The sequence below is a fragment of the Martes martes genome (genome assembly GCF_963455335.1).
Source record: "Martes martes genome assembly, chromosome: 4".
Taxonomy (NCBI): Eukaryota; Metazoa; Chordata; class Mammalia; order Carnivora; family Mustelidae; genus Martes; species Martes martes.
The window spans coordinates 3844560-3870630 of record NC_137891.1 but is presented as its reverse complement, the minus strand read 5'-3'; the positions used below and the strand labels follow the sequence as shown (position 1 = coordinate 3870630).

The 26071-nt window shown below is 55.6% G+C and overlaps 1 protein-coding gene across 1 annotated transcript in view; it reads right to left on the bottom strand.

The window, feature by feature from the left end:
• Window positions 1-2171: 2171 nt before the first annotated feature.
• KCNK9 (potassium two pore domain channel subfamily K member 9) overlaps window positions 2172-26071 on the bottom strand; it is a gene marked incomplete at both ends in the record, with an annotated part of 74529 nt that continues 50629 nt past the window's right edge. Inside the window, one exon of the mRNA XM_080802236.1 lies at window positions 2172-3013. Coding sequence (XP_080658362.1) covers window positions 2172-3013 — 842 coding nt within the window. The remainder of the gene's footprint in view (window positions 3014-26071) is intronic.

Sequence of the window (26071 nt, the reverse complement as noted above, 5' to 3'; positions counted from 1 at the left end):
AACCTTACAAAGGTTTTCACAAGCAACCCCACACGGCTTCCCAGCACTCTCCTCCGAAGCATGAGACATTCTGCAAAGATCCACTGGTTTCGTACCTATGACACCCCGACCAAAAAAAAAAAAAGAAAAGAAAAGAAAAATTTCTTCCAAGGGGGAAATAATGCCCTTCTCTGGACAGATTTTAGAACCTTAAAATGAAGAATATATATACTTAAAAATGAGTGACTCGAGACAACCTTGAAGGTTGAGAATGGCGGTTTGCAGACCCCCCCCCCCCCTTCCACAGGCCCGGGGCCCACACACCTTACAGGGCCCTCCATTTTGGAGGAATCTGGACGGCTGCGTCTCAGTCCAATGGCCCAAACGCTCGGGGCCTGGGGCACTGGCGCCTTTTTTTTTCAGGAATCTTGACGGTCCCTTTCCCGGGAGCAGACCCTCCATTCTGGGGGATTCCCATGGGGGCTCCCACTGCTCCTTCTGGGCCAAAGCCAAAGCCTGTTTCTATCCAAGAGCCATGGATGTTCAGTCTATGAAAAAGGCATGGGAAGACGGGTGGCTTCTAGAAATGGCGGGGGGGCGGCGGGGGTCAAGGGAAGTGAAAGTCACCTCTGTGAATTTAGTTTCCAGATCTCTCTTTATTCCTGTCATCGGCAAGGCCCCCAGTGTACCCTATTCTATAGCCTAGCCCTCCCCGAGGAGATTAACAGGCCTTCCCTTGGGGTTGTCCAAGGGTACAACAGGGAGGAATTTCTCCACTACTCAGGAAAACTGTCCCCTGAGACTGACAAGTTCCCAGCAGGCCAAGACACCGCTCCTTTGCCTCTAAACACTTCCTGAGACCAACACAGACTTGTCGCCCTTATTTACAAATCAAATGCAATTAGAGACTGTCTTTCTCGAAATACATATATATATTTTTTTAAACAAGGAATGCCCTGTCAGGTTTTTTTTTTTTATTAAGAAAATAAACCACATCCACCTGATACCTATTCTCATCCAAGCATCCCAAACTAGAAATCTCACTTACGCAGGTAGATGCCGAACCCCCCACCATGGCCGCCGCCTTCCTATAAATAAGAGGGAAGTAACAGAACATTCTGTGGCTCCAACAATTTTCCAGGTTCCCCTGACACTCCCAGTCACACGGTAAATCGTTGGGGCTGCAGGGGATAGAAATGCCTTTAATAAATTAATGTTATTACTGGCTTTGGACTGCTCATTGCTAGTTTTGTTGTCTTGCGTGGATAATGCATACCAGTTGAACAAAGTGCATGCTTCTAAAAAATTTTTGAACTGGCAAGCGAAGAGGAGCCACGTCTTCTTTCCCGCCCGTCCCCTTGAAAAGAAGTTTAATATAATTTAGAACGTAGCATTTAAAAAATATGGTCATGACACGTCTGGGAGAAAGACCGCTCATGGAACATGCTTGATTTGGCAGAATGATAAATCAAAACCCCATGGGTTTGGTTTCCCCGTTTTGTTTGGAAGCCGCTGAAAGCAGGTTATTAACAGAACTGTGTCATGGAGAAAGAAATCTGTGAATACCTAAAACTTTCCGTTTCGTCACGCGGAGCGCACACACACACGCACACACAGAAAGAAGCACACGGGCGCGTGCACGCCCTCACTCACACGTGGTCCGCACGCGAACACACCCACAACCACCCACCGCTGGGGGAGGAGGACGCAGAGGACTTGGGTCAGACGGCACGTGGGTGGGCACTCGCGGGCTGGCGGCCTGGTGCGCGACTTTGGGTTGGGTGTCCTCTCAGCTCTGCCTGGTGGTCTTGGTCTCGCCCCTGTCCTGGGAAAGCCACCCCAGAGATGGGGCAGGCCGCGGAGAAGTGTAAGGCATACTTCGCTGGGAAGGAAGGAAGAAATCCATGCTCATGCTCAGACGCGAGTTTCAGAGGAGGACGGGCCTTTCTCTTCCCTTGGGCCAGCTCTGTCTCTCGCGGGGGGGAGGGGGCAGGTGGGGGCAGAGGGGACAGCGGAGCACGGGGGAGCGGGGGCGGAACCACGGAAAAGGGAAGGAGAGGAAGTAACACAGAGAATGAGGACGACGGTAAAGGATACTGATAATAAATACGAAGGGACGGACGAGCGGGCCGGTGGAGCTCGAGGTCAAGTGGACGAGCGGCCGCTTCTGCCCGCGCCGCCCGCCCCGCACCCTAAACGGACTTCCGCCGCCGCATCAGCCGGTGGTTGTCGGTAAAGCTATGTAACCCGGGGGAGACGGAGCTGATGGGGGAGGGGAAGAGGCTGTTTCTCAGTGTGCTTGGCGAGATCTCCTCGATCTTGTAGGAGATGGAGTGGAAGTAGTGCGGCGCGAGCTTGGCGCCGAAGGAGTTGTGCTGCGCGGCCGCGCGGCCGCCGTGGTCCTGCGGCCGGTAGCAGGTGCAGGAGCACACGGACGGCAGGTCCGGCGCGTCGGCCTTGCAGCGGGGCCGGCCGGGCCGCGCGTCCTCGGGGATGTGGATGACCATGCTGTTGCGCGTCCCGGCCAGCGACGCCCTCTCCTCGGCGTCCCGCCGCTCGTCCTCGCTGTTCATGGTCAAGAACCTGAGGACCACCAGGTTGAGGAAGGCCCCGATGACCGTCAGCCCCACCAGGATGTACATAAAGCTAAAGGCCACGTAGAGCGGCTTCTTCTGCAGGGCGCCCTTGGTCTGCAGGGCCACGTAGTCCCCGAACCCGATGGTAGTCAGCGTGATGAAGCAGTAGTAGTAGGCGTGGAAGAAGCTCCACTCCTCGCACTGGGAGAAGGCGGCCGCCCCGATGCACAGCGTCCCCATGCAGGAGAAGAAGCCCACGGTCACCATGTTCTCCATGGACACCTCCGTGCTGCGCATCCCGCAGCACCTCTTGATGCGCTTCAGCAGGTAGCGTACAAAGGTGTTCATCCGCTCGCCCAGGCTCTGGAACATGACCAGCGTCAGCGGGATGCCCAGCACGGCGTAGAACATGCAGAAGGCCTTGCCCGCGTCGGTGCCGGGGGCCGCGTGCCCGTAACCTGAGGGGCGGGGGAGAGAAACAGAGAAGGAGTGAGGAACGTTCCGGGAGGCGCGTGGTGCGGTTGGACGTGGCATTTCCACGGGGACGGCGCTTGGGCATGCCGGTCAGCTGGGAGGGAGAGAAAGGGGAGGACGAGGGAGGGAGGCTAGGATGGGAAAGGGGCCGGGGCACTTCCATGGGGATGGCGTCACGGACTGCCCATATCCTGGAGGGAGGGGATGAGAAGAACAAGGCACTTTAGGGATGGGAGGGGTGTTCTGGGGCATTTCATTTGGGGGCAGTTCAGATCAGAGGAGCAGCACATTCTTCTCAGAGCAAAACCAAGGTTTTGAAAGGAAAAGCAGCATACTCGCTAATAAGCCGCAAAAGTCGTGAGTCCAAGGGAGAAAATTAAATATGTCCACCGTGGATGGGCATTACTGTTGCATAACAGAGTCTGTGTGGGGTCCTTGTCCAAAGGGCCTTATTCTGACCTCCTAACAACCCTACAAAGGAGGCATAATGGGTCTGACACCAACAACAAGAAAACTGAGTTAGTTACTTAATGGTAGGATAACTTGAGTCCTTCAGAGCTGGGATTTGAACCCAGAGTTTTCAAGTACCAAGAATGAGGCTTAGAAGCAGAGATTTTTGAATCAAGAGGATTAACTACAGAGTATGTAATATAAACACCATGAGGGCAAAGACTTGTATCTGTTTTGTTCTCTGCTGGATCCCCCACACCTGGAGTAACACGTCGCATGTAGATTATTTCTTTAATAAATGAAGGAATACAGTTGTGCCACTGTGTGAATCTGGGCTTCTTAGGAAAGAGGGAGCAAGTAATCCTCTAAGAACCACAAAGGTGTAAGTGCTTTTGAAATTCTTCATGAAACTTCGAAGCACATCACTTCATTAATCCCCTACGTCAACTGTGCAAAGTTGAGTCTGTATTCCCGCCCATTCAGAATGAGGACGGGGTACTAGAAGGGTGCAGTTACCCCCCAGGAGTCCTTCAGCTACTTAGTAATAATATCAGAGCCAGGATAGGGTCTGTACAAGAGATGAGACTCATTAAGCCTGAGTCTCAGTAAGGAAGACAAGAACATGAGACTCAGTAAGCCCTAGTTCAAGTTCTGGGACTAATACTGCCCAAAAAGAAAAAGAAAAGGAAGGAAGGAAAGAAGGAAGGAAGGAGAAAGAAAGAAACAAACAAACAAACCAGACCTCAAATCGTAAGCAATATTTGGACCGAGAGCTTGGAGGATGAACATGGCCTTCCAACATCTCAAATCCTGCCCCATCAAGAAAGGCTTCCCTGGCATTACCCTAGGCCATATGCTCACAGGTTCCTAGTCCTTTAACCAGTTGTATTATCTTGAACACCAGACAACCTCTTCCAACCCTAGTTTCTGTTACATGGGATAATAATTCCCAGGTGGGGTTGTGCAGGTCTGCTGAGTCAGACAGCACCTAGTCCAGGGCCTGGTACTCAGTGGGCAGGGGGGTGGAGGTCTTGGGGTCTGGTTGGTCCCTACAGTCTCCCACAGGAAACTTCATCTGACTGCCCAAGGCCACACCTCTCTACCAAGTCTTTATCACTTATGGTCTGTCTGTCCCTCCCCTGGCAGGAATTTGTGCCATGTCCTACCTGCCCCAGGGTCCATACTCTTACTAGAGAGATGACATCATTTGTTTGCCTCCAAGATGCCTTCTCTTCATCTTCTCTGGTCCTCAATCCCCCTGAGCCACCACTGACCTCAAAAAACCCCATAGTCCTTGCAAAAGAGGAAAAATGAAGTTGGAGTCAGGCCAGAAAGGATAGAAGGGGAAAACAGAAAGGTAATGGGGAGAGTGACTAACGCAGCAACAGAACTCCAAGCTGAAGAACAGAGAGCAGTACAGATTATCGTAAATTCTGAGAGCCTCAGACACCTTCAGGAGAGCATCAAAAGGAGAAGGAAGGAGAAGGAAGGAAACGAGAAGGAAACCAGAAGGAAAAGAGAAAAGACCAAAGAAATTTGAATAGCCAAAATTAACCAAATTTGGTGAAAGACACAGATTTACAGATTCAAGAAGCCCAGTGAACTCCAAGTAGGATAAACACAAAACCACACATCAGAGTCAAACTGCTGAAAACCAATGAGAGATCCTGAAGGCAGCCAGAGAGAAACAAGGTATCACCTGGAGAACAATTTGAATACCGCTTCCTTCTAATCATAAACAGTGGGAGGCAGGAAATGGTATAATAACATCTTCAAGGAGCTTTAAAAAAAAAAAAAAAAAAGCCGTTAACCTGGAATTGTCCATCCACAGGAAATATCCTTTAAGAATGAAGTCAAAATACATTTTTACATTCAAGAAAACTTGTTACCAGTAGATCTGCACAGAATAATTACCAAAGGAAGTTCTTCTTCCTAGAGGGAAATGATACCAGATGGAGGCTTAGGTCTTCAGGAAAGAAAGAAGCACATCTTGGTAAACAAGAGGGTTTATATTTATACAAAATGCAGGGGTGGGAATCCCACTGTATCTCCAGAGAGCTCACCTGCACAGCTCATACCAAAGCCACATGGAGGGTGGAGAATGGCAGGTGGTTGGAAACGGACTAAGGTGATGATATTAGCTAGTGGCTCCAGATGTGATATATTTTCTAGAGGAAACCAACGTGGCATTGACCAGGTCAAAAACTGCCCATGGGGTGCCCAGAACCCACCCATTCCTGCCAGTAATGATGTTCAGAAGCAGTTTCCTTCCCATGGCTGGACAGTGGTATGTCTGTAAACCCCGTGTCCGGTCGCCTGCCATCTGTCCTTCTGCAGAACGAATGGACTCCATCATTCTGATGCCCCGTGGCATATCTCACTGCTCCATTACAGTGGGGTCATGCCTTAGTGAGGTGTGTGGGTGACAGAGTGTGGGAGGTGAACACCCCAAAGTTCCAGGCCTTCCACATGGATACCTCTATGGCCCTGTGGTTTGGGCCCAGGAGCATTCTCGCCACAATGGCAGACCAGTTGCTAAGTGTGCGATGCTTCCCGGAAAGAGACAGCCAGGCAGGACGTCTTCAATTTCCCCATCCGGATGCACCCACCTCCTCCCTGTTCTTTGGTTTCCAGTTAGTTGGTCAGGAGGTCAGAGAAAGGGAGGAAGGTGAGGACCTTGGTGACAAGCCACCCCTGCCAGCAGGCTCACAGCTGGTGTCCACAGTTCCAGTGACTGTTCCCAGACACACAGACAGCTCTGCATCATCGCTCATCCAGAATGCCACACCCTCCCGGATTGCTTTCCCTCCACCAGACCCACACTTTCCAGAAGAGTCTATAAAGAGCCTGCTGGTTGATATGAGGAAGTGGAGATGCAAGGCAGGGGGGGCGGGGTTGGGGGGAGGTAGGAAAAGAAAAAATGAAAAGATGGGATTGGGAGGGAGACAAACCATAAAAGACTCAATCTCAAGAAACAGACTGAGGGTTGTAGGGGGGAGGGGGGACGGGAGAGGGTGGTGGGGGGAAATGGACATTGGGGAGGGTATGGGCTATGAGGAGTGCTGTGAAATGTGTAAACCTAGCGATTCACAGACCTGTACCCCTGGGGATAAAAATACATTATATGTTTATTAAAATAAAAAAAAATTAAAAAAAAAAAAGAGCCTGCTGGTTTCTCAGATTGAGAGTGCTACTTCCTGCAAAGGCCCTAATGGATACACTCCGTGTACTCTGCACTGGTCAGCGTCTCTGCTCAGATACAACGCAGCAGGCACTGCGTGTGGACGGGTCTACCCCTATCACATGTACACACAGAGTATGCCTAAATTGTACGATACATGGACATCGCGTCTATGGGTACTTTCTACAGAATATATACGCGTGCCTTTGGAACTTAACAGTATATGAGCGGGTAGAGGGACACACGCACTGGGAACATACAGGCACACACACCATGTACATTACACCAATACCTAAACCGCATACACAATACAGCCACAGCACACCGACCTTTGTGGACGGACGGCGTGCATGTAGTACATGTGTGTATGCACGCGGCACGACACTCGAAGCACAGGGTGTGCACACTGACATGTGAGCTGCAGGGAATGCTGGTACATACTTATCATCCACGAGTGTACATCCTGTCTACAAGGTACCAGGGTGAGAGGAGAGCTGCAAAATGCACCCACCCCAGACACCGGGAGGACTGCCTCTCCTTCCCCAGAGGACAGCAAGGTACAGATCTGCATTGTTCTCGCAGAACCTATGTGAAAACTTGGGTCCTGAAAAGATGAGGCTTTTCGTCTGTGAGTGGCTGGACGGACACACTCTGGCCTCCCTGGGCTGGGAGCTGTATTCATCTGTTCCAGCGTTTTCCATTCAGATGTGTCTAGACCGCTGACTGTGTCCCAGGCCCTGTGCTTGTCACAGGGGATCCACAAGGACTCCTTTCCCCCCAAATCTTCCCAAGGGCCTCCAGCCAGCCAGCCCATGATGAGGGCCCTCCCAGTGCCCAGGATGAGGGGGCATTAGACGGAGGTTGAGGGCATGGACGTCAAGGCCACGGAAGACCCCCAGGTGACCTGCCTCTTCTTGATCATCTCAATCCCCAAACCCCGCTTAGGACCAGTCCTGGGAGCCCAGGAGCTATAGCCACATCCCCACTCCGGTCTTCCCACTAAGTCTCCAGGCCCCCCAGGCACCAGAGCAAGTTCTTCCTCCCCCTCCGAGCCCTACAGGGGCAACGTAACCTTAGGAATCCCACCTAGGACAAGACCGTTGGTCCTTCCACCACTGCAAATGAGTAATTCATCCTTTTGGCCAAGCAATGTCTAACCATGATTTACACAGCATTCAGAAGGCATGCACCGGGCACAGAAGAGCCGCAGAAACCACATCATCCCAGATGAAGGCCTCTGGACCGCTGCCGCGTGACCTCGGCAGCGTCCCTCAATTCACAGGCTGGATGTGGGGGATGAGGCTGAGAAAGGGAGAGGAGAGAAGCTTGTAGCCGCCCTGCAGGGGATGGGGCTGTCCTTCCCCAGCCCTGGGCCTGGCAGCCCTGCAGGCGACCAGCACTGACCAGCACGAGCGTCACCCCCAAGCCCCACCAGCTGGGCCACCGTGGGCAAAGCTCCCCGCACCCAGGGGACGCAGCAGCTCGCAGCGTCCATCCACACCAAGCTGTGTCCCCTCCCCTGCTTCCTGCTGATCTTTCTGCGTGTGCAGGGTCACAGACAGACTTACTCATGGTCCCCAGTGCTGGCTCTGATAGGCTGCTTGGGTGGCCACAGGGGGCCAGGTCCCCAGGGATAGGGCCCGCTGGCCAGGATGGTGACTGCACGGACAGTCTGAAAAGCAGCCCTCCGTGCTGCACCCCAACACCATGCTCCCCAATATCCAGGACACGGGAGCTCAGATGAAGCACCCAGGAGTCCGTCTGAGGGGCTGCCTCATCATCCCACCTTCCCTAGCCTGCCTCCCTCATCCCTGAGGGAGGTGTCACCCCAGCCTCCCAAGCCCCGGCAGGCTCTGGCCCCCATCCTTCCCCCCAGCAGTGTTTGTGCAGGGCCGTGGGGCTGGCTGGGAGGGACTGGAGTGGCACTGGGTCAAGTGAAGGCCCCGCCCTAGAGATGCTCACGGGTTCCTGGCCCCGAGCAGGGGCTGATAAGGACGCAGACCTGAATCAAATTCAAGGGCCCGTGGTGCCATGAGGCAGCAGAGTCCTTGTCGGAGGGACCCCAGGTCCTGAGATCTGGCTTAGCTCCCCTGAGTGGTGTGGCCAGTGCTTGGAGCCCAGGAAGTGTGCAGTTGGGGGGGGGAGGGTGGGCAGGGCTTGAACGCCAGCTCTAGCCCTCCCCAGGCCAGGCCCTGTGTGGGTTGCTGGAGAATCAGGAAAAGAGACCCGACCACCAGCTCCCAGGGAGGCAAAGCACAGTGTCCGAATCCTTTGCTTTGCCTGGAACATGTCAGAGGCCAGGGAAGAACAGAGGAGCACCCAGCTCGGACTGGGACATCAGCTTGGGGTTACTGCCTCTAAGGAACCTTTGGGGTTTTGATGGATGAACGGGAGTTTGCTCAGGCTGCCCACCCCGGCTGGAATGCGGACATTTGGGCATTGCTCCGTGTGTCCGGCCCCGTCTGGCTCTTACCAATCAGCCCCTCTCCCTGGGCCTGGGCCCTCTCTGTCAGCAGGGGGCAGGGCCCAGAACCAGTCCTGAGCCCCAGGATCCTGGCTCTCCCACCAGGAGCGCTAAGGGCAGGGCAGGCAGAGCGGGAGGGTGGAGCTGGTGCGGGTGCTTGTGGGGAAGAAGCTTTAGGAGAATGGAAAGAAGACCCTAGGCCCTGTCCCCCATGTCCCAGCACATGAACCCCCACTCCAGGACGGTGCCCATGAGCTAAGCCCAGAGGGGGCTGGGGCGTTCTGAGAGCTACAAGGTTATTCGTCATGAGGAGGTGTGAAGTCGGTGCTGGAGAAGGCCGGCCTCCCCATACTCAGAGGGGCAAAGCGAGGCCCCGAGGCAGCCACGCCACCCCGATGCCACACAGCAGGCCAGCAATGGGCTTTCAAAGCTTCACATCTGAAAAGGGCCAACGGACTATAAAAACAATAAACCCCACTTTGAAAAGCTGTCTGTGGACTCTGCTCTGCTCCTGCCCCGTCCCAGGATGCCTCAGTTTCCCCATCTGTGAAACAGAGCGGAGAGATGAAGCTGGAAGGAGAAGCAGGCTCTTGTCAGATCCCCAGGTCCCCTGCCTGCGACCAGCTGTGTCCCCAAATTCCTGGGGGGACCCTTCAACTCCAGGTGATGATACCTGGAGGTGGGGCACTGAGCGGGGCCCTCCAGGGCAGCCCTACCCCCCGACCGCACTGCTCTGACCCTCAGACACCAAGCAAGTCTGCTTGAGGGTCCCCGCGGAGGCCACCATGGCCAGGCCGTTGGCAGGGGGTCCTCCCCTCCCTTCCTCCCACTGCATTCTGGCCAGATCGTGAGCTCTGAGGGCAGTACTGCCCACGCCCGATGCACCTCTGAGATCCTGGAGTACCGCACGGGGGAGGCATGCAGAACTGAGACGGATGCATCACCAAGGCCAATGGTTTCTACCTTCTGGGCTCTGCCTGGGAAGTATGGCCAGTCCCGAGCCCACCGCTGAGCCCAGGGTGGCTGAGGGGGGGCAGCTCTGCCCAAGACACTGTGTCATCCAGCTAATTTCATGGCCCCATCAGTATACTTGGCCGGCCTTCCTGACCTGTCCTGGGAGAAGCTTGCTGAGAAGAGGCCCACATCTCACCGCAGCTGGGCGACAGATAAAATGAAGAAACCCCGGCTTTCCGGGGAGCGATACAGGGAAGGAGGGTCAGAAAACTAAACATTTCTATTGGGTCTGGGGCTCCCCGAAGAACCAGCCCTGGCTAGAAGGCGGCCCTCCCTTGCAAGACGCCGTGTGGTCCTGGCTGGCTCCTACTAGACTTTCCCGGGGTTGACAGCCGCCAGGTACGAGAAGTTACCCAGACCCTGCTCCTGTTCTGGGCAGTGTTTCATTAAAGATGCCGTGAGTGTCCAGCAAGCGCTCTGTGCTGGGAAAAGTAAATAAGGCAGCTGGGCTCTGTGGGTCACGGCCCAGCCTCGCTCCTGACACACCAGTGCTCAAGAACTGTCTGTGGCTCCCTTGAGCTCCCTGGGCTCAATCTGGGCCCATCAACAGCGAGCCTAATGACTTCCCCAAGCTTAGCACAACGCAGCTGGCCGAGCTTCCCTGCCATGGACCGCCCCTCCCTGAAGCCCCCCTGATTCCCCGGCCAGAAGAGATCAACTTACCTCTGAATTCCCACTCCAGGACATCGCAGTGGAGGGGACAAGACTGGCCCCCAGCATGAGGCCAACTAAGGTTGGAGACCTGATTCTGCCCTTCGGGGGCCTGGGTGGTCACCTCTCTCCTCGGGCACCCTCATTCTCTTTTGTCAAGTTCAGGGGTTGCTGGGCTGCTCCCTGAGTGGCAGCAACCATCCCAGCCAGGGCCGAGTGAGGGTGGTCGTGGCCGTCAGCTCCGGCCCAGAGTCGCCTGGGGCGGGGACAGATCGCCCCGCGCAGGGAAGGAGGTGGCTGTACACAGACACTGGGCAGTGGGAACTCGCTGCTGGCAGAGAATGAAATATTTATAAAGGACACACAAGGTTTTTGTGCTGTTAGGAATGAAAATAGGCACACTTTCCGTTGAAGAGTGACTCAGGGTGGTTCTGAGCAGGGAGGGGAGCTGCCCTCAGCCCCCTGTGCTTCCTGGCTGGCTCCCACTTCAAAATGCAGCAAGCATCCCACTCACCCTCCCTCCCATCGCCCTGGTCTTGCTCAAGCCCCCGAACGAGCGCCACATGATTATTAAGACCCAGGTGTCTGCAAACACCAAAAAGGCAAATGACTCATGGGGCCCATGGGGGACGGAGAGGTGGAGAATGGGCAGGAAGGGTTCTCGGGAGGTTCCTGGGTAGGGTCTGTAACTCCCAAGGTCTGTATCAGGCACCATCTGCCACTTACTGACCATGACCTTGGGAAAGCCACCTCGACCCTCTAAGCCAGGGCTTTCTCTCCGGGCTACGGAGTAAAGCAGTCCCTCCCAGATACCACAAAGCTTGTCCACGTTCATCAGAGAGGGATGCCCCTTGGTGCAGCTGCCCCAGGTGGGGTCACCCTTCTTGCAATGTAACAGAACTGGGTACCACCACATGACCTTGGACTTATGTGCAGGTCTCCCTTCCAACCCAAGAGGGGCCGATGCTTCTTGTGGGCTCTGCCTGGGTCACCAGCCCAGCCCTGAACCCGGTAAGCCTTTTGCTCTTTCCTGACAGAGTAGGAGGGTGCTAGAGTGTGATGTCCAGAGCCACTGAAGTCATTTCAGCACCATGAGGATGAGCACAACCACAGAGGAGAATTCCCTAGACTGAGGGACGGGGTGTATCATTCCGCCCGTGTCGGCGCCCAGCCTAGGGTCAGCCCTACTTACAGTCGGTCTGTTCCCCAACGAGTGTTCTGGCTTCAGACTGTTTTGATCACGACTGGTGAACTCTCACCTGCTCGACACCTTAGCACGACTGCAAACAATGAAGAGGGGTTTTGTATGGACAACACAGCCCTTTGCCCCGCACCTAAAGGGGCTTCTCTTACAAGCGCCTTGGGTCATCCGCAGGGAGATGGGGTGCGGGGGTGGGGTGCGAGCGAACCAGTGGGAGGGTGCATGGCCCAGGGGACAGCTCCGGCCTCTGAGAAAGCAGCTGCGCCCCAACCTGTCCACAGGGCAGAGGCCAGGGTGACCCAACTTCCTGACTTTTAAGGAGAAGCTGGAAATTCCAGGGTTTTTTTTTTGACTGTGGAATCTAATTGGTATCTAATTAGACATTTTAAAACGTGGCACAGGCCAAACAAAATTAAACAAAATAACACAGACCATCTGTCTGTCTAAAACCGAGGTCGTGATGCTCCAGAAATGAGGGGAAGGAGACAAGAACCGGAGGAGAGAAGGCGGGGGGGGGGGGGCAGGGGAGCACGTGAAGGTCAGGGAGCCCCGGCACACGTCACTGCCCACCCCCTCCCTCTGTGGCCGTGAGCCCGCTGGGGCACTGACCACCAGTCAGTCCACTTCACAGAGGCACAAACCGAGGCAGCAAGAGGTGCCGTTGCCCGTGGCGGCACCTCCCCACGTGGGCCGGGGCCAGCCCTGCCCCCACAGACGGGACAGCCACACCGAGGCGGGCACGGACCTGCCGGGTGACCGCAGCCCCTCCTAAAACCCCCTGTGGGGAGCTGCACTCCCGAACGCGGGGTCCCATTCCACAGATGAGAACACTGAGGCTCTTCACCCGGGGCCCTCGCTCTCCGAGTCCCAAGCCCTCAGCCCTTCTTGGAGCCATGAAGCAGCCCCGGAGACTTGCTTATTCACAGGTTTGGCACCCTGTGTTCTCTGGAGGAAAACCTGGCAGATTGGGGGTTTTCTTTAATGAAAGAACGGTTCCCTCGTATGCTTTTAAAATTAGTATTGATTTTCCAAATAGTTCCCTTTTGGTTTCCCTTCATTTTATGTCTTAAGGGGGGGGGGGAACCTAAAAATTTATTTTTGAAAAACAGACAAGCTTGTAAGGCATGGGTTTCTGACGGGAGCTCCCGACAGGGCTTCCTCCTCCTCCGCGCTGTGCGAGGGCCGGGCGGACGGGACGCGGGGTGCCCGGGGAGGACACAGCCCGAGCTGGCCACGGGAGCCTGCCACTCCCGCAGCTCAGCGGACACTGCGTCATCTCGCTGGTCTGTGGTCACCTCAGGAGCGCCTCTCAGGCCACGGACGCCCAGAAACCCCAGCCCAGGCTCTTCCTTCATGATATGAGGATCCAGTCCAATGAAGCGTTATCATCCCAATGTATGAATGAGAAAGCAGCCTGGGCAGCCCTGTGTGTCTCCCTAAAACGTCCCTGCAAGGCGGGAATCGGGCAGCCTGGGGGCGGTGGGGACAGGTGTATGCAGGGGACGCTGCTCCAGACGGGAGGCGCCCACCTGGACGTCAGCAGGACGGGGAGCTGGGCTTCACGGTGGCTCGGCAGCCTTCTCGGCTCTTAGCGCAGACCCAAGTAACAAAGAAATACATTCTTTAAAAATTATTTTTAGCAGTTCTGAGGTCTAGAGCCCAAAGAGTTGAAAGCAAGTATCCAAATACTTGTACCCCGCGTTCACAGCGGCGCTCTTCACAACAGCCCAGAGGGAGGGGCGCCCCACAGGTCCGCCCACGGATGAGCGGGTGAGAAAATGCGGTCCCTCCCTACGATGGAATATTGCTCGGCCCTGAGGAGGAAGGCTGTTCCGACCAGGGAAGGACGTGCATGAGCCGGAAATACTGTGCCAACTGGAAGGCGCCAGGCACGAGGGACGCATGCAGTGGGACTCCATTCCCGGCAGGGCCCAGAACAGGCAAATCCACAGAGGCCGGAAGCAGACGAGTGGGGGTCCGAGGCTGGGGGTGGGAGGAGGATGGGGTATGGAGTGGACGCCTGCGGGGTCCAGAGTTTTCTCTGGGGATGAGGAAATTGTCTGGGAACTAGACAGAGGAGGTGGTTGTACCTGTCCGCGAATCTGGAGACGCCCCTGGACTGAAGGTGCTAACAAGTGAGTTTTGTTGTATGAATTTTACTTCAATGAAAAGCGTAAAGAAGCCACTGTTTTTAAAGCAAAGCTCTTCCTTCTTTCTACCTGGGGATGAGGGAAAGGAGGAGTGGCGAAGGTCTGGGGTCTGCGGGGTTCTGGGAGGAGGCGCTGAGCTGGCCACAGGCTGGGCACAGGCTCGGGGGTGGTGGGTACTGAGGCCACTCTGGAGAAGTCGAGGTTCTCGGCGGCATCGCCCTCCCTGTGGGTGTGCTCGGGAGGGGTGGGGTGGGGGACACACAGACTTAACACCGGCCCTCCATCTGAGGACCACTCCCCTGTCGGCACCCACAGTCTCTGGGTTCCCTGACCAACCCCCGCTCGGGCCTCCGACACGGGTGACAGACATCAGCCCTGATCATGGGAGCACGGCCTGCGGGGGCAGAGTCAGTGGCACCCTCTGACCCAGTGGTGAGGACCAGGCTGGCGGCGGCTGGTGGTGGCCCAGCCGGCTCCCTCCAGCCACGAGACGGGAACACACCCATCTCTCAGGGTGTGGGGCTCTGATGAGGCACCACCGGAGTCCCAGCTCTTACCCGACCACAAGGGACACCCGTGGCACCACGAGGTCAAGGTCAGCCCCGGCCACTTGAAAACCCTGGGCCTGAACCCCAGAAGCATGGACCCTGCCCCTGGGAGAGGCGGGGGCCCTCCACCCTCCAGACCACTTTGCTTCTGCAGAGACGCCTCTGCCACGGGACATGGAAGCGTGTGAGGGGCTGAGGCTGTTTGGAAGCCTCCGTCCCTCCCTCCATCCATCCCTCCAGCCGTCCTCCTGTGTCCGCACAGTCAACCCTCCCGCGCCTGCTCAGCGGACAGCCGGCAGCGACCGAAGAGGCACGGGCGCCCTCTGGCGGGTGCTCTCGGGCCGCAGGGACCTGGTCCTGCCGCAGCCAGGGTCTCCCTGGCCCGTCCAGAGCCTGAGCCGCAGAGGGAAGAGCCATTCATCTTTCCCAAAGGGACACGGGTCCTGGGCTGAGTCTCTCATCGGAAGTCCCCACCCGTCAATGGCAGAGCTGACGACAGGGAATGACAGTCCTAGTGAGGAGCCGCTGACCACAACCACCGCGGCGGTGGACGGGCACTGGCTCGGCCAGGAACCGAGCTAAGTGCCTTAAAAACTCCCTCACTCTGGGGGAGGGGCTGCCCTCTGCAGGTGACCGCTGTCACCCCCCACCCCACCCGGCTTAGGTGTGGAGACGCCGCTGTTACTCCCCCGGCTTAGGTGGCGAGAGGTCCCTATCTCCCCCGACCTGAGCTCCTGCCACAGGCCCCTGAAGCCACACACAACCCCAGTCCCACTGCGGGGACGGCGGCACCGGCACCTTCCAGAACACGCCGGAAGCCTGCCTTTTCCTTCCTGCCTCCTGTGACCCTTCCCAGTAGAGTCCCCCCTCCTTTTCCCCCCTCTTTTTCCTCCCTCCTCCCCACCCACAGTACAAAATCCCCCCACCCCCAAAAAAGAAACTAGAAGAAAATGTGGTAAAACAAACCCACATTTAGAAAAGGAAGTTCACGGGGAAAAGTCTACAAAATGTAGCTGACTTGTGAACGTCCGTGGCCGAATGAGAAAACGTGAGACCAAGCAAGGCCTCGCGCCCGTTCGTTAAGGAACAACCGACACGTCTGCTGTTTGACGGAGACGGTCTCCCCAGGGCTACTTCGCGCTGGATGCACGAGAGGACGGGAACGAACAGAGCTCACGCCGCTCACACCAGAAAGAACGACGGGGAGGAACGCGCAGAGCCTGGAAGGCCAAATTGCCCTGGGCTCCAAGCGCAGGGGGTCAGAGCTGGCGGCCACAGCCCCGTGTGCTGGCAGGTCCGCCACTCTGTTCAGACACTCCCTGCCCTCCACCGGGTGGACGCCTGCCCTCCCCAAGGGCCGCTCACGCGAAGGCCACCTTCTCCAGGAAGTGTCTCTCCTCCTTACCTCGAATCCCCCAAGGACCTCGGGACACACAGGGCTCCAAGTGACGTGGAATTACACAGCCTGATGCCAAGACCCTCATCCCTCATCTGTGAAATGGGCATGATTCAAGCCCCTGGAGACAGCAGGGCCTGGAGCAAAGACAAGGGTGCACGTCTAGAGCTGGACACGGTCGATGACAAACGTCTGTGCCCCTCGGACACCTCCTAAGCTGACTGGTGGTGTTGCATTTGCACCTTTTCAAACGAGACTTCTTGAGCTCTGGTGTTCACGGGCACTGGACGGCCGGGATCTCAGGACCATGCGGGTCCTGAGCCGGGAGGGCTGAGGGCCTGGGACTCTGCCTGTCTTACTGGGTCCTTGGCTCGGGGCTGCTCCGTGGAGCTCCCGCTGTGCAGGAAGGGCCTGCAGAGACCAGGGCACAGCAGAGCCGGAAGAACCGAACTTGTTCCCTGCTCAGCACCTGCGGGAGCCTGACGGCAGCAAACCCGCTTCCAGGGCCCCAAGTGTGGACAGATGCTCATTTTGTCAAGAAGCAACAGACGCGGGTGGGTTCCAGCCCCGACTGCGGGCGCCCACCCACATTCGTGACCTCTTCCTGCTCCTGCACACACAGCGGCTCACACTGTCCCCTGCACACAGACACGGCCGTATGACTCAGTGCTAGCGGCGGGGTTCCGGCCTGGCCCATCAGCGGCGGCCTCATGATTCTCTCCACCCCCCTTTCCTGTGTCTCTCCCCTTTCCTCTCTGTCCACCCCCTCTCCCTCTCCCCGCCCCTCTCTCCCTAAAGATGCAGAGGACTCAGGACCTCGGGAGGACAGAGCCTCTGGCTGGCAGGAGCCAGGGCTCCTGAATGACCACAGGGAACAGCGCCCTACTGGCCCCAGCAACTGCACGGAGAGGAAACGTCCCTTGTACCATGTTGAGCCTCTGAGACGTGGGGACGCACCGCAGCATGTCTCACAGTAAGAACTTCGTAGATGTTCCCTTTCACCAGCTTAGAGGCCGAACCCCAAAAGCAGATTGGTGCAGACTGACATTGCCCACCAGACCCGAGGAGAACCCAGCCTTTGGTGCCGACACAGAGAGCCCCCAGACAAGCCCTTGTGCATCCTGGCCTCCCATCTGCCAGGTGGCCAGCACTGGGACGCTCCTGTCCATCTCACAGGGGAGAAAACTGGATCTCAGACCCTGTGCATGCATAGACACGCAGACGCAGACACAGACGTGCCCACCTGCGAACGCACGCACACACCCAGGCAGACAGGCGTGCACAGATGCACACACACACGTACACACCCCTCTGTGTCCCTGGGCACTCTGTTGAGAGTAACAAAAAAAGGAGCAAGATAAAAACTTAAGAATGTTATACGCCCTGCTCCCCCGCTTGCCTCATTTTTAATAGTAAACACGCACTAAACGTGAGTGCACATGAAAAGCCTAGAACAATGCTTGGTGCATAGCCTTTCTGTCTCAGTTTCTGTGTTGGCAAATCAGGAATAATAATAGTACCAGCCCCTTGAAGCTGCGAGGATTAACTATTTCAGCCGAGTCGCCTGCCCAAGGACGTATGACCCCAAGGTGGACAAGCCTCCATCGCCACAAAACCACCCCATGCCAAGCTCGCCCGGAAAGTCTGCCTCCAGCACCTGCGAAAAACCTATGTGCACACGCACAGACACACGCAGGCTGGACCTCCCTTACATAAGAGGAAACCAAGGTGTCCCCCAGTCTCAAGGCAGAGTGGAAAAACCCGGGCTCTGAGGCAGACCTGCTCAGCCCGACTCCTGTTCATCTGCCCGACTTCAGGACCAGGCTTCCGCTGCTCCATCCTGGAGACCAAGCACACAGCGTGCCTTCCCCTGAGGCTCCCTGGAAGTGGCTGACACATAGACACTAGTGCCAGACATGGGCTTGCCTAAGGTCAGGGTCCTCTCCCGGGACCCCCTGGTGCTTTGATTTTGCCTTTCAGTTCTCAAGATGCCCTGTAAATGTTGTCCATGGGCTTGTCCCAGGGGCACACTATTCTTATTTCTTCTGCCGTATGCCTCAGGACCTTTGCACATGCCGTGCTGCTGGCCTTGAACACCCCTCCTCTGCTCCACACCCTGCCTACAGGCTCACCCTCTTCCCCCTCAACCTCGGGCTGGAATGGCTCAGTAGAGGGGACCCACAGTGCTGAGTCAAAGCACTCCTGCTTCTTGGCACCCTTTGGCTGGTGGTCTCAAGCTCAAATGGCTTTTGGGACCAAGAAAATGCTATTCACAAGGAAGCAGGACTTGTCTGAGAGGTCAGACGGAGGTAGAGAGCCACCAGGGAGCTCCAGCAGGGTGGCGTGGGAAAAAGGGGTGGGGGCGTCTGACCTTCCCCTCTCTGAAAGGCCAGGATCCAGGTGCATCTGAGAAGGGGGCGCGGACTGTGTTTGCAAAGCCCCTCCCATACAGGTAAGTCCTCGTCATCTCAGAAAGAGGCATTTGTGTCTGTGGGCCAGTGGCCTGCCCTTGCCCTCCCTGGAGCCCCCATTCCCTACGGGGCCTGCCGGTCACAGGGACTAAGAGTCCACTGTCACCAGCCATCTCTTGAGAACTCCCGCACCCTTCTGTCCCCTCTAAAGGGCCCTTTATATAAGCTGCCTGGGTTATCTCCACGGGGGAGACTATCTATCCCCTTCAGACCAGTAGGAACACCTCAAGAGCCAGCTCCAACCCCAGCTTGTTTCTAGAGCCCAGGGGCCATGCCTGGCACACGGGGGGTGGACCAGGAGGGTCCCCTGTGCGGTCTGTCTCCCTGGCACCATTTCACACGGGATGGAAAGTTTGAGTAAATAGCATCCTTGAGTGGAGGGAGCAGTAGGTAGTTTATAAATAAATAGGTTTACTAGGCAGGCCAGGCCCACTTGGGACTCCTCAGTGAGGGGCCCCTTTCCCGGTATGTGTGAGACCTGTGTTTTGCCAGAAACTTCCAAGGACCTTGTCCAAGGTGCACTGCCGAGGACATAGGTGTGATCTGCCTATCCAGACCCAGTGGCCAGGGGCTGCCCTGCTGGTCCCCAGCTCAGTCACCGCCTGCATCGTTCCTCTGTTGCACACAGACCCCGGAAGCAGGGGGTGGGCAGAGTCGCACATGCGGGGCCCCACGTGGAGCACTCTAGACCCCGTGCTGTCCACCGCCATACATGTCCCCAACGTCCCGCACGGAGTGGAGCCGCGATGTAAATTCATGCCAAGAGAGACTCCGTGAAAACAAGACCACCAGACGCATACCGACGTCAGCCAGGTGCCGGGTCCCCCCAAACCCCAAAGCGCGCGCAGTGGGTATGATCACTACACCTGCGTTTTCAACCAGGAAACGGAGGCTTGGGGGTTCAACCAAGGTCACTCGGCGGACCAGCTGGCAAAGTGGAGACTCGAACCCAGACCCCTGCCTGCCCCAAACCCTTGCCCCCTCAGCGACCGTCTGCTAGAGCAAGGTCAGGTTGTCCGCGTATGAAGGAGCAACGCTCCGTGTCCCGGGGGGGAGGGGAGCTGGCCGAGGGCCGGGGGGCTGGGCAGGGACGGAGGCTGGGCAGGAACAGGGGAAGGCGGCAAAGAGGCAGGTGGGAAGTGCCCGGTGGGGAGAGGTGGGCTGACGTCAGGGTGTCCGTCTGCCTCCACAGGAACAGACCATCGCAGCCCGGGACGGGGCGTCTCCCTCCATCCTCCCTCAGAGGATGAAAGCGTCGGGTCATCTCTCCCTTCCCAGCGCCGGGCACAGGGGGCACCTTGTTTAATTCCTTCCTTCCTTCAACAGCTGACTACCAAACACCTAGCGTGTGTCAGGCACCATGCCAGCCGCCCGGGAGCCCGTGACCGCAGTGGCCACGGGGACGGGGACCGCGGGAATGACCACGGCGTAAGGACGAGCACGAGGACGGCACTCTCTGTGGAGCCCCATTCTGAACCTCTAAGTCAGCTGCCGGGCTCGCAGAGGCACAATCAGCACGAGGGTTGAGGAGAGACTTCTGGGGGGCGCCGCTGAGATCCCCAGTTCCCAGAGAACCTGTGCTGACTCCCGGTGACACCTGCCGAGCCCCGCCCCACCCCCAGCCCCAGCCTGAGAGAGGGACCCAGCCCCGCCCAGAAGGGCCTGCCCAGACACCTCCGTGCACACTGCGGGGAACATTTACAAACAGGAGCTGGCCTCAATTCATCTCCCCAGAGCCATGGAGCCCTTTTAATTAAAGCAGCTGCCCAGCTGTCTGCGGATGAGGGATGGCCCTGGACCGTGAGAGCGGCCGGCATCTGTCTCGTTAGTGGCCCGGTGTCCTGGAGCTGCCTGCGCAGGGCAGGGGGACGGCGTCGGCCCAGGAGGCCACACAGAGAGGGCCGCCCCAGCCTGGGGGGCAGGCTGTCCCCGCTCAACCCTGGGGATAACGAGGACCTGGCTCAGTTTCTGTGGCTGAGGCCAGTGGGGGGCCCCACGGAGCCTCTGGAGCACCCAGATGCTGGCCACCCAGAGGCTCTGCTGGGGAAGGTGGCCTTGAGGGATGGGCTGGGGGAGAGCACTGGGCTCAGGTGACTGAGCACTGAGCACTGAGCACTGAGTCAGGTGACTCAGATGTCGCCTCTGGGTCTCCATGTCCCCTCTGTCACTTCAGAGTAAGATGGGACGGGCCACCCAGGGTGGCCATAAGGGCTACAAGGAGGAACCTGGCCAAGCCCCTGAACTGTGACAAAGGAGCCCCAGGTACACGACCACAGTCATGCTGACACCGGAAGTGGCACCAGATGCCCATCGGCTCTGAGCTTCCTCCCTAGAGCACCACGAGTGGCCGGAAAGGACATCACAGACCTGTAGCACACAGCAGGTCCTCAACAAATGTTAGCAGAAACTTAATCCCCTCTGCCACCCTCCTCACCCCCACCCCAAACCTGTCCCCAGAGCACGATCCTCCCAGGACAGTCTGCTATAAGAGCCAGGTCCGTGTGGGAGTGGGAGGCCATCCTCACCAACCGGATGGGGCAGACATTCAGGAAGCCCTGCCCCGATGGCCTCGAGCTGGACTTGCCATTCTCATCCCGGTTGCCTGGCTGAGCCCAGGTCTCCTCCAGTGTCACAGGGAAAGCCGCCCCCACATCCTCAACAGCCCAGCAAGATGGGCATCGTGTATGATGCACATAGCCAGCCCCAGGCACACGCATGTCCCAACAGTGGTCACCTTTCCTCCCAAGCCAGACCCAGGCCACCCCCACATCTCTCTGGAAATCCCAAATCTCTTCCTTTAGAGGAGCTTATCACACTTGCACTCCCTGGCTCACTTCTCGAAGCATGTCCACAAACTATTCACAGGAACCCACAAGGTGGCGATCAAAATGCAGATTCCTGGCCCAGACCCCCAGAACGGGGACCCAGGGAGCGAGTCCTGGCATCAGGATTACGGAACCACCCAGACCGGGGTCCGGGAGCCACAGCCCAGACATGAGCAGGGCACTGGGCTTGATGGTCCTTTCTGGGCCTGGTGTGAGGCAGAAGAGTGGACGGGCCTCCAGGGCCCAGGCAGGATGTACGGGAGTCCACAGGGTCCCCTGAGCAAAAGCCCACCAAAGAAAGTTTCCTTCTACCAGCCCCACAGGGAGAAAATCATTCCTGACCAGAGCATCGCCCTTGATACACTTCCTGAAAAAAGCCAAGGGGGACAGTTGCTTGGGTGGACTCTCTCCTGAATCTGTCACCACCAATGTCCATCACTGTCCAGTGTCCATCACTGTCCGGCGCTGACCACCACCAGCGGGGGGTGCAGGCTGGCAGCTCCAAGGGGGACGCTTTGTGTTCATAGTGATCCTGTCATAACTATTAGAGAAGACCCGGGTCCCGGCGCCACCTCCTCCGTATCTTGGCTGCGTGACCTTGGGCCCATCACCTAACCTTGCAGAGATCAAAAACAGAAACGCCAAACCAGAAATGGAAAAATCCCCAGAGATCTAATCCTTCTTAACTTCTCTCCCAGGCTTACAACTACCCTTTATTTTATTTCCTACTTCTTAGCTTCTCCCATTTTGTAACTGGCTAATTGTGGGACTAATACTTGCTCACTGTGGCCAATCACCAAGTTTTCTAAAAATGCTACGGACACAGGAACAAATTACCCACAATCCCACCACTTCAAAAGGCAGCCCTGTGAGCATCTGGTCTTGCTTCCTCCAAGTCCTTCCGCTGAACACACCTTCCAGGGCTGAGAGCAAACAACACAAAAGCAGTTGTATTGCCTTCTTTTCTCTACTTACAAGAAAATAGGAGGGGTGCCTGCATGGCTCAGTCCAGTAAGCATCTGCTTTCGGCTCAGGTCATGATCTCTAGGTCCTGGGATCAAGCCCCACATTAGGCTCCCTGCTCAGCACACTCTTCTGCTTCTCCCTCTCCTTGTCCCCTTGAGCTCTTTCTCACTCTCTCTTAAATAAATTCTTATTAAAAAAAAAAAAAAAAGCAAAGAAAATATGTGGGCCATTATATTGCCAGCAAAAATTCTTCATCAACATCGTATTTAATTCCTCATAAGCTTCAAGTAGACATGCCATAATTTCTTCACCTAAATATTCTAAATAGGGACTCCAGCAGTCTCCAGTTTGTGTTTGTTGCTAATAACCATCTGTGTTTTAGCCAAAAGCACACCACTTCTGGCCCTGGGGATTTTATTCTTACCACATAAAAAGACCAGAAACCAATGAAATGCCAGCCTTGGGCTAAGCACTGTGAGAAATTAAAAAATAGAGGTCATTCATCGTCCCCTTTCCTGAGGGAAGGGTCTAAAAAGAACCTTCTTCCCCCAGCTGCTAGAGATGATTGCTCCCATTCTCCTGGATGAAGAAACATGCTTCAGAGGTCACGTGGGTCCCAGCTACTGCTGATGAACCCAAGCCTTAATGGGCTTTCTGAGGTCACGGAACCTCACTGCTGGGCAGACAACTTCCAGAATGGCAGAGTAAGGACCCCAGAAAATCTGCTCCTCCAAACAATGAGAACGCTCCCAGAAGTGTCAAAATCAGCTGTTTTGAAATCTGGAAATTAACTGCAGACTTGCAATAATCCAAGAACTGTTTATTCAAAAAAAAAAAAAAAGACTAAATTTCAGTAAGAAAGGAAAGCTTCATGGTGTTTTAACTTAGGTTATTCCCTCCACCCTGTCCCCAGCCCCGTGGAAGCATTAACCAACAGCCCAGCAATCATGATAGCTCTGGAAAACAGCATCCACCAGCTGCAGGAGAGGGCAGAGTAAGTTTGGAGCTTTCCCCTCCCCCAAACGGCCATTATTTGGCCTGTCTGGCAGCTCCCTGAAGAGTTCTATTCCTGTGGCTTGTCTTTATTTGATCTGACTCACAGCTTGCTCAGTGACAAACCATAACCTCAGGGCATTTGTTGAAAACAATCACAGGCCATTTTTTTAATGTTGCGGTTGCCCAATGGGCACTACCAGGTGGAGCTAACAAGAGGATGACCATAAAACTAGAGAGGAAAAAACTGGGAATAGGTGACTGTGAAACACTTGGATACACCCCTGGGAATCTAAAAGGCCCCACATGTACACAGGACTGTGTACAATCCCAGGAAACACTTGGGATGGCCCCAATCTCACTTTTGGGTGACCTTGAGACTGCACCAGCAGAAAGCAGAGGCTAAGATGGGACTCTATACTTCCTGCCAGAGCACTGTGTACCCCAAAACACACATAGATTCCCTTGGCAAAGACCAGGAGACTTACTGGCTCAAGGCATTTAAGGAAATCTCTGTCCAATGATTAGCTGACTGCAAAGCGACCCAAGCAGAGACATCACGGCCATGTGCGATAAAGAATACAGACTCTACAGAAGTCATCCAAGAACGTCACAAGGCAAGCAGACATAGGCAGCAGCAATAAGAACATTCAACCCTGGAGGGGAGGGAGAATTTCATTTCCGGAGCCGCCATACAACATCATTCTAAATACCTAGTTTTGAACAGGACATTCTAAGATGCACAAAGACACAGGAAAGTATGGTCCATCTACAGCCAGTAGAAACTCCCCCTGAGGTATCCAGAGATGAGTAAAGATACGACATCGGCTGTTGCATATATGTTCAAAGAATAAAAGAAACCACATTTACTGACTTACAGGCGAGTATGAGAATGATGTCGCACTAACTTACAGGCGAGTATGAGAATGATGTCGCACTAAATGGTAACAAGTGAATACAGCCATAATAATAAAGCAGTGTTGAAAGGCTTATAACATATAGAGATGTAATTTGTAGGATAATAATAGTACAGAAGAGACGGGAAGCAGGGCTCACAGGGCATTCAGCACAGCACTGGAATTAAGTTGGTATCAATCCGAACTATACTTTTTAAAGCTAAGATGTTAAATTATAAGCCCCAGAGCAACTACTAAGAAAATAATTCCAAAAACCCCATATAATAGTAAAAGAAACAACAAAGGAATCAAAATTCTGTACTTGAAAATAGCTATTTAAAAACAAAATGCAAGAATGGAGGAATCAAGGCACAAAAAAAAAAAAAAAAGACATACAGAGAACAAACAGCAAGATGGCAGAGCTAAATCCTACCTTATTGGTAATTGAATAGAAACTGATGACATACTACGATGCAACGGGCAGGATTGGCAGAACGCACAAAAACACGACCCGACGACATGCTGTCTATGAAAGACACACTTCAGATGGAAAGACACGCCAGGTTTAAAGCAAAAAAGACGGACAGAAAAGAAATATCAGGCAAACCATCCAAAAGAGCTTGAGGAGCTATTCCGCTATCAGACAGAACAGAGTCAGACAAAAATTTCTACCAGAGCCCGAGAATGAGGTTTTATAATGGTCAAAGCTTCAATCTATCAGCAAGGCATCAGGATAGTAACACACCTAACAGCAGAGCCCAGAATTCGTGACCCCAAACTTCACCGCTGTAATGACTGGTTAGATTCGCCCCCCCACCCCCCCCACCCCGTCACTGCCTTCAGCTCCGCCCTGTGAGTCCTGCCTGTCCCCTCGGCCGTTCAGGTCATCGGGAGAAGAGCCCATAACCCCCGCCGCCCTTTCAGTCATTCAAACCTCAGCAAAGTCCAGGCGTCCTCTCAAACTCGGTTTGACTCTTGTCTCCTCCTCCACCCCCAGGACGGAATGGGGCTAGGATGCCAATGGGGACAGTGAGGGATGTGAGGGGACCCCAGTCGGGCTGGGGTACCTCCTGCCCATTCCCCCACAGGCCTGCCTCATATGGGATCAGGGACAGACCCCAAAAAGGAGGAAAGTCCTCTCCTTGTCCGCCCGATGTTCCCTCTTTGCCAATTCTGCCCTGGAGCGGCCAAGGGCGGGCGCTGCTGTGGACACGTGCCTGGGTTCTCAGGTGGGTTTCAGAGGAGGGGGTACCCAAAGCACACGCCCCCTGGCCCCAGGGTTCCCTCAACCCAGGCAGCAACCACTCCCTCTCTGCAGGGTCAGCTGGATCCAAGAGAGCCTCGTGCTCCCTAGGACAAGGACCCCCAGATGTAACTCCTGGACATCCGCTGTACCGAATGGAAGCAGGGCTGTCCACACGGAGCCCTGCGGCTCGCAGGCCCAGTCCGGTGCGATGTGAACTCAATAAATGGGAGGGGCACGGAGAGGATGTGACCTGAGCTTTGGAGCCTGGACACCAGCTGTGCCCCCTTCGGCAAGTTCCTTCACCTCTCTGAGCTCTGCTCTCCTCCATGTAAAACACAGGCTGCCGACGTTCGCTGAGCGCTTACTCTCTGCCAAGGGATGCCAAGTGGCTAGGCCCCGTAACTCTCACCACGGTCCCCTCGGTGGCTGCTGGCTTGAACCCACTTTGCAGAAGCCTGAGTGGAGGCACAGAGAAGGGGAAGGGCGCAGGCCGTGTGACCACACGCACGTGACCGTTTTGCACACATGTCCGGCCCAACGCCTGGCGTCTCATAGGTGACCAAGAAATACTAGTGCTCTCTCTTCTCTGC